This window comes from Capsicum annuum, chromosome 4 (genome assembly GCF_002878395.1).
Source record: "Capsicum annuum cultivar UCD-10X-F1 chromosome 4, UCD10Xv1.1, whole genome shotgun sequence".
NCBI lineage: Eukaryota > Viridiplantae > Streptophyta > Magnoliopsida > Solanales > Solanaceae > Capsicum > Capsicum annuum.
The window spans coordinates 16,377,737-16,386,229 of record NC_061114.1 but is presented as its reverse complement, the minus strand read 5'-3'; the positions used below and the strand labels follow the sequence as shown (position 1 = coordinate 16,386,229).

The 8,493-nt window shown below is 38.4% G+C and overlaps 1 protein-coding gene across 1 annotated transcript; it reads left to right on the top strand.

Moving 5' to 3' along the window:
- The first annotated feature begins 6,664 nt into the window (after positions 1–6,664).
- On the top strand, positions 6,665–7,177 carry LOC124897914. The gene is made up of 2 exons (XM_047411540.1): positions 6,665–6,748; positions 6,863–7,177. The coding sequence occupies exons 1-2, from the start codon at positions 6,665–6,667 to the stop codon at positions 7,175–7,177; spliced, it is 399 nt and encodes a 132-aa protein (XP_047267496.1).
- The last annotated feature ends 1,316 nt before the right edge of the window (positions 7,178–8,493 follow it).

Here is an 8,493-nt window from a genome sequence, read left to right as displayed (position 1 = left end):
TAAATATATAATATTAAATTAAAAATTTCAGATAATACTAATTTGGTTACACTGATTTTGAATATATAAGAATATAATTAATTAATTTTATATTATTATTTTTATCCTAGACTATTCCTTTCAAGCAATAAGTACTATGCAATCATATTTATGAAAATTATGTTAATTTGTTCATTCTCATGTATTGAGATAGTTTTCAATGTATTGGGAAAGAATAATAAAATAAGTAATGAAGAATTTTAAATTTAAGATGAAAGGGGCAAAAATATCCAAAAGAACACTAATTTATAGTGTGAATATGATTTATTACTATTATGACCAAATTATGGCCAAATTTTATGGCCAAAATGATTTTTCCTTTAAAAAGATGGTCAAGTAAATGAAACCAAGGGATTAGAAGATTGACGAATAACTTGAAGGGTCATTCAATAGTAGTACATGTACGAGCTGCCTATTTACCCTTGAAAAGAGATCAATTTATCTTTTCAAGAATCAAATCTCTCAATTGTCATTGGTATCGAAGACCTCACCCTAGTTCAAAAGATACTCTAAAAGAAGCCATTGATTCAGAAGAATATATGTAGTTGTCTAAACCTCCTCAAATATCTCTAGTAACAAGCATTGTAATTTCTATTTGATTATAATGACATACTTCAAAAACTTACAAAGAACTTCTTGTAATTCAAGGAGATTGAACTAAGATCCATATTAGATTTCAATCAAATATAAACATCAGATTCATTGTCTTTTTTGTCTTCACTTTCTAATCGTTTTTCATTAGCTAGATAGTTGACTAATAACAAACTTCAACGACAACAACAACAAACCCAGTGAATTCCCACCAAGTGGGGTCTGGAGAGGGTAAAATGTACGCAGTCCATACTGCTATCTCCGAAGAAGTAGAGAGACTGTTTTTGATATACCCCCGGCTCAAGATAAAAAATAGTTAAGCAAGATCAAAGTAATACACAAAAACAGGATTGGTGGCATAACCGAAATAAGAAATAAGGACTAACAAAAATAGAAATACGAGAGACACGAAAATAAGAGTAATATGAAAATAAGAAATAAGAAAAGGACACCCACCTAGTAATAGTATACACTAGCAGCTCCTACCAATGGATACAGTCCGAGGGTTACTAACCCGGCTATGCAAGAGCTCCCTAACTACAAGATACAACCCACCCTCGCATTAGCTTTCTACCCTTATCCGCGACCTCCACACCTTTCTATCTAGGGTCATATCCTCAGTAAGCTGTAACAGCTCCATGTCATGTCTAATCACCTCTCTCTAGTATTTCTTTGGCCTACCTCAACTCCTTCTGAAACCATTCAAATCTAGCCTCTCACACCTACGAACTGGGGCATCCGTGCCCCTCCTCATCACATGTCCAAACCATCTCAGTCTTTCCTCCTACATTTTATCTTCCACCGACGCCACTCCCATCTTTTCTCAGATAATCTCATTTTTAACTCTATCTCCTCTAGTAAGTCCACACATCCAACACAATATTCTTATTTTCGTTACCTTCAATTTTTGAATGTGGGAGTTCTTGACTGGATAACACTCAGCACCATACAGCATGGCCGGACAGACTGATACTCTGTTGAACTTACCTTTAAGCTTTAAGGGCACCTTTTTATCACACAACACTCCTGAGGTGAGCCTCCATTTTATCCAACCTGCTCTAATACGTTTAGAGACATCCTCATCAATCTCGTCATTCCCCTGAATCATAGACCCGAGATACTTAAAATTATCCCTCTTACAAATATCCTGAGAATCCAATCTCACCACCACTCCGTCCTCCTACTTCGAGTCACTAAACTTGCATTTCATATACTTTATCTTGGACCTACTCAACCTGAACCCCTTAGCTTCAAGAGTTTGCCTCCAAACCTCTAATTTATCATTCACACACACCCGCGTCTCATCAATCAGCACTACATCATCTGAAAATAACATACACCAAGGCACCTCATCTTGAATACTCTGTGTCAACATATCCATCACCAGCGCAAACAGAAATGGACTGAGAGTCGATCCCTGATGCAACCCTATCTCGATCGAAAAATATTCTGAGTCTCCTCCCGCCGTCCTCACCCAAGTCTTTCCTTCCTCGTACATGTCCTTAATAGCTTTGATGTATGCCTCCGGGACCCCTCTCACCTCCAAGCATCTCTAAAGTACCTCCCTAAGGACTTTGTCATACGCCTTCTCCAAGTCGATGAACACCATGTGTAAATCCCTCTTACTATCCCTATACTGCTTCACCAATCTCCTCACCAAGTGGATTGCCTATGTCATCGATCAACTAGACATAAATCTAAAATGGTTCTCTAAAACGGACACGACCCTCCTCAATCTCCGCTCAACCACCATTTTCCAAATCTTCATAGTGTGACTCAACAGCTTAATACCCCTATAGTTATTGCAACTCTGAATATCACCCTTATTCTTATATAACGAAATTATCGTACTCCATCTCCAAGCCTCAGGCATTTTTGCAGACTTGAAAATATCGTTAAATAGATCAGTCAACCATCTTAAACCTGCTCCACCAGTAAACTTTTAAAAATCCACCAGAATTTTGTCTGGCCCTGTCGCCCTACCCTTCCGCATCCTACGAATAGCCTCTCTAACCTCCTCAACCCTAAAATATCTGCAGTAGCTGAGATTTTGGTTTTCCTTCGAGTGCTCCAGTTCCCCTAACTTAATGCTTTTGTCCCCTTTCTCGTTCAATAGTCCACGAAAATACTCCTGCCATTTTCTCTTAATATGGACATCCTCCACCAAAACTCTACCATCCTCCCCCTTAATGCACTTCACTTGATCGAGGTCACGACCCTTTCGCTCCCTAGCTTTAGCCAGCCTATATAATCTCTTTTCCCAGCCTTTCTGCTCAAGTTAATATTCTCCTCTCTCTTGCACTTTCTACAGTATCAGAGAGGTCTCACAAAATCTTTGCTTAATAGTTAATGAGAAAAAATTATGTCAAATCATATTGAAGCTTTATTTCAAGAGAAACATCTCCTATAAGACCTCTTTTATATAGCAGTTGATTGTCCATGATCAAAGAAGAAATACTATGGAGGCTATCAAAGAAATAAGACATTCATCAATTGAGTGATGAAGATAGTTCAAAAAATAAATGAGAAAATGGAAAATATACTGAAATACCCTGGGTTTGTAACCTTAGAAAATTTCCTCAATTTTTGGATTCTGGACATCATATGACTTGTGGGTACCAGTCGTATGATGGGGTACGGTCAGTATGCTTTTGGTCGTATGCTAACCAGTGTTGGTTGGTGGGTTGGATTGGTTTCTGAAATGGGTACAACTTGGTGGGTAAGAGTTATATGGTTGGTGACAGGTCGTATGGTTTGGGATTTTCCTTCACTTAATCTGAGACTTAGTAACTTAACTTGGATATGAGTATGAGTGGATCACCATGAGCCATAAGTTAGGGTATGAGTCATACCATTGACTCGTATGGTAGACAGTGTTCAAACTTTCTTTGATTCTATTCTGATAGGGATACGATTTAGGGGTACTAATCGTATGGTTGGGTACGACTTGAGTTGGTTAAGTCGTATGTTGGATAGTGTTGGGTCTAAGAGGGAGGCCTAGGGTACGAGTGGTGGGTACTACTCATATGGAAGGGTACGATTGGTATAAGAGAGTCGTACCATCTGACGGGAATTTTAAGTAGTTTAAGTTGGGGGTAATCTAGATATTTTTCCACTAAACCTCTGAAGGCCCCATGACTTATATCACTATTGGGATATCATTTACCATATTATTCTAATCTTAAACACTTTGAAATTTTCTATAATTCTCTCCAAGGCTCTTGGGTAAAGAAAGACTAGGGTTTCATCTAGAGGATCAATTTAGGGCTTGTACGAGTGATTTCTCTCCATCGTCTTTGTAATCTAAGGCATGTACTCCACCCTCATTGTTAGTTCCAACTAAAGACATGTTTTATACAATGCTTTCATGGCATGATTATTGTATTATTTTGGATTTTTCAAATATATGTTGGGGTTTGGGTATTAAATATTTGGTTATGATTTTTTCATGTTTTAATTATGTATTTACATGCTTTAATGGTAGTTTGGATAATTGGTTACATGGGAGTGGTTAATTGGTAATTAGAATTGATTTTGAAAATACTATGCCCCCAACATGTTTGATAAAATGCCTTTGATAATGGTTTTACTATATTATTAGACTTTTAATGGAACTATTGCATGGTATGGTCTAGTAATGGAACCCTAAATGGTATAAATGATTTGGAATGAATAAATGGTAAGGTTTGGTGGTCATGGTTATGGTTGATTAAACTTTCTTATGGGGTACAAGGAAATCTCCCAAGTAAACATGCTAATGAACAAGTTGTGGGGTACATGGGATTCCCCCAAGCAAACATAATAATGAACTACTTGTGGGGTACATGGGAATCCCTCACGTAAACATAATAATGGAATCTCTGGGTACATGAGAATCCTTTATTTAAAAAGATTGGATAAGGACATTGCTTGCAAGCTATAGTCGGTATGATGATACCACTACTCAAAGCCTTGGTTAATAATAATGGAATAATAGTTTGGTTGGATAGTAATGGTTTTAATTGGGCAATAATGGTGGGGTGTGATAGCTAATCATGAAGGTGCGAGTCCAATGGACAGATACTGAAAACTTATATTTTTTTATATGAGGGTTGGTCATATCAACCATATATGATACTATGAGGTACATGAGAATCCTTTAAGTATACTATAAATATGTATCATAGAGAGTGAAGAGTACGCAGGAATCCCCTACTCTTATGGTATCTCTGGTTTGTGCGGCTACATGCATCGAGGCCCGTTCAGGGGGTTACACTGGACCCTTATATCTCGTGGGTAGTTTTAGGATAGTTAAGCTATACATACCTAGGTTAATGGTTTTAAAGACATGCTAAACCCGACTCTCTTTCCCAACATAGTTATGTGTATATATATGTGTGTGTGTGTGTGTGTACACACATATATATGTATGGTTGTATGCATATGATTGGTTTACTTGGTTTTACTGGATGATATTATTTTATCCTTATCCCGATTTCATGCTAGCGTTCACCTGCTAACCCATCTTCGAGCGGCTGTATCCCCACGCGATGTAGGAATTAGCCAATTTACTCCTTCTTTTTAGTGATCGGATTTGGGATTAGCTATTGAATCGAAGTAGTGAACTTCCATATTCTGTAAGGCTCCATTTCATGTCATGGATGTCTTTACGTACTTTGATCATTTTATAGATATTAGTTTTGGCTATGGTTTGGAAATGTCCCAACCAAATATTATTTTTCTTTTGGTTAGAGATTTTGTATAACTACTATGGGTTGAAATGGAAGGCGTCGGTATTGGTGTCAGCCTTAGTATTGGCATTGGTATTGGGGCTGATATTGTTTAACTGAATTTATGATTGTTCCGTCTTTTTATGTTATGTTATGGACAGGAACTTGGTTTTTATATTAGTTTGGTTATGGTTGTTGGTCGGTATTAGATGATTGGACTTGCTTGGATTGGTCCCAGTTATAGATCTATTCCAATGTCCTGTATTGTAGTAAACTATATTTTGTTATGCGCTAGAAATTCATCTGACTCAGGGTATGCATATTTGGAAGTTGGGTTAGGTAATGGGGGTGGACCTCGATCCTGGTTAGACTTAGGATGCCCATTATGACAAGGCCCTAGTATAGGTTGTGTCAAGTTGGTATCAGAGTTTTAGGTTCATGGTCAATTGGGACTTTACTCTTTTTAGGATGTGTAGCGCGCCACACTCATAAGAGAGAGGCTATAAGGCATTTAGGATTATTTCACTTTCTTGGTATTATATTTTCAAGCTTGGAGTCTAAGTCCTAAAATCTTCTTTAATTCTGGTTTGCTTGCTTCTCAGATCATGCCTTAGTGATCTGAGATGCAAGGAAACTCCTCTGTCCCAATTGGGGACAATATTTAAGGGATACGTACTACTCAGGGGATCCATACTCGGTCTAGGGGTCCCATCCCTGATTATTCTAGAGTTTCACCAGTTGCTATTAGTCCTCCTCAAGGGGAGATGATGAATGTAGAATTTCATCAATCGATTCATGTTATTACTCAGTTAGTTGTTGCTCAGGCAGATCTAGATGCATCTGGTGTTTTATCTACCAAGGCCACAAGGGTTGACCAGTTTATGAAGATTAATCCTTCTAATTTTACTGGTGTGAAGGTGGAGGGAGATCCTCAGGGTTTCTTGGTTGAGATGGAGAAAATTTTTTGGGTGATGGATGCCACGAATATGGAAGGGGTGAATTTTACTGCTTATCATCTTAAGGATATGGCATACCAATAGTATGAGGAGTGGGATAGGGCAAGAGGTGATGTTGAGGAGTTGACTTTATGGGAGACTTTCTCTAATGCTTTTTTAGATCACTTCTTTCCTTAAGAGTTGAGGAAAGTGAAGGCAAAAGAATTTGTCAATCTGAGACAAGGGAGAATATTTGTGAAGGCATATGCCTTGAAATTTCATCATCTATCAAGGTATGCTCCGGAATTGGTGTCTAATATGAGGTCAAGGATGAGAAAGTTCACTTATAGACTGTCTTGTGATTTGATCCTTTAAAGCAATATTGCATTGATGATCAAGGATATAGACATTTTTAGATTGGTGGTTCATATGCAGCAGGTGGAGGAGAAAAAGAGAAAGCAGGCTAAGTTTCAGGTCTTCTTAAGGTGGTGGGAAACAACAAGGTGGTCGGGATGGGGGTAAGTGGCTAAAGAAGAAGTGGGGGAGTTTTGGTTCTTCTATACATGTAGTGCTCCTTACCCAAAATAGTCGGGTGATAGGCGTCAGCAGAGTGGCGATAATTTTGGAGCATATGGTGCCCAATCTCAGGCAAGTAGTGCTCAGTCGGTCTCATCGTGCCCTCCTTGCCAGTTCTGTGGTAGGTTGTATAGGGGTTTCTGTGATGAGGGGAGGTACATGTGTTTCAAATATGGTCAATCGGTACATATGCTCAAAAATTTTCTGGTTGTTAAGGGTGCTTCAGAAGTGAGTAAGGCTCTGATTGCTTTATCTTTTACTCTTATACTAAAAGGTGCTGCTTCTGCATCTGTTTCTGCTTCTGGTACTGGCACATGTCAAAATTGATTATATGTCGTAACTGGTATGTTACAAATCTTTTCTCGTGATGTGTATTGTTTGCTGGATTCGGGATTCACTCTCTCTTATGTGACCCAATTTATAGATATGTATTTTGGTTTTGATCCTGAGGTTATTTTAGATCCTTTTTCTATTTCTACCCTGGTAAGTGACTAGGTGGGTGCGAAAAGAATTTATAGGGATATGTGGTATCTGTTGGTAGTAAACAAACTTTGGTGGATTTGTTTGAACTTGATATGGTGGATTTTGATCAGATTCTGGAGATGGATTGGTTACACTCTTGTAACACGTCCTTAGATTGTCAGACCCGTAAGGTTGTCTTTAGGTTCCCTGTTGAAAAGGTTATTGAGTGGAGGGGTGGTTTCTTAGCTCCTAGAGGGAGGTTTATTTCTTATCTTAGATCTCAGAGATTAATCTCCAAAAGGTGTCTCTATCATCGGGTCTGGGTTAAATATTCTAACTCGTAAAGTCTTTCCTTGCATTTGGTTCTGGTGGTAAATGAGTTTCCTGAGGTCTTTTCGAATGATCTTCCTCATGTTCCTCTGGATAGGGAGATTGAATTTGGTATTGGTTTGGTTCCGAACACTCGTCCAATATCTATTCCATCTTATAGAATGGCTCCGACTGAGTTGAGAAAACTCAAGGAGCAACTTAAGGATCTTTTAGATAAGGGTTTCATCTGTCCTAGTGTATTCCCATGGGTGCACCGATATTATTCATGCGTAAGAAGGATGGTTTCCTTCGTATGTGCATTTGCTAGCGTCAATTAAATAAGGTGACAGTCAAGAACACGTATCTTCTTCCTAGGATAGATGACTTGTTTGATCAGTTGCAAGGTGCCAAATTCTTTTCAAAGATAGACTCCGGTCTGGGTATCATCAACTTAAGATTAGGGAGGTGGATATCCCTAAGATGACATTCCAATTCCGGTATGGGCACTTTGAGTTTCTGGTTATGTTATTTTGGTTTATCAACGCTTCGACAATGTTTATGGATATGATGAATAGGGTCTTTCGTCAGTTTCTGGATTTATTTGTCATTGTGTTCGTAGATGACATCCTGGTATATTCTATGAGTGAGGTGGATCATGCCAATCACCTTTGTGTGGTGTTGCATACCTTGAAAGAGTAGCAGTTGTATGCCAAATTCTTGAAATGCGAATTTTAGTTAAACACTGTCACTTTTCTTGATCATATTATTTCTGGTGAGGGGATCATGGTGGATCCGTAAAAGGTGGTTGTGGTTAAAAGGTGGACTAGACCCATGAATCCAACCGACATTCGGAGCTACTTGGGTTTGGCTGG

Coding starts and splice junctions, on each gene's coding strand:
- LOC124897914 (XM_047411540.1), top strand. CDS start 6,665: ATGATCAAGGATATAGACATTTTTAGATTGGTGGTTCATATGCAGCAG. Junction 6,749..6,862: donor GAAAGCAGGCTAAGTTTCAG/GTCTTCTTAAGG, acceptor TACCCAAAATAG/TCGGGTGATAGGCGTCAGCA.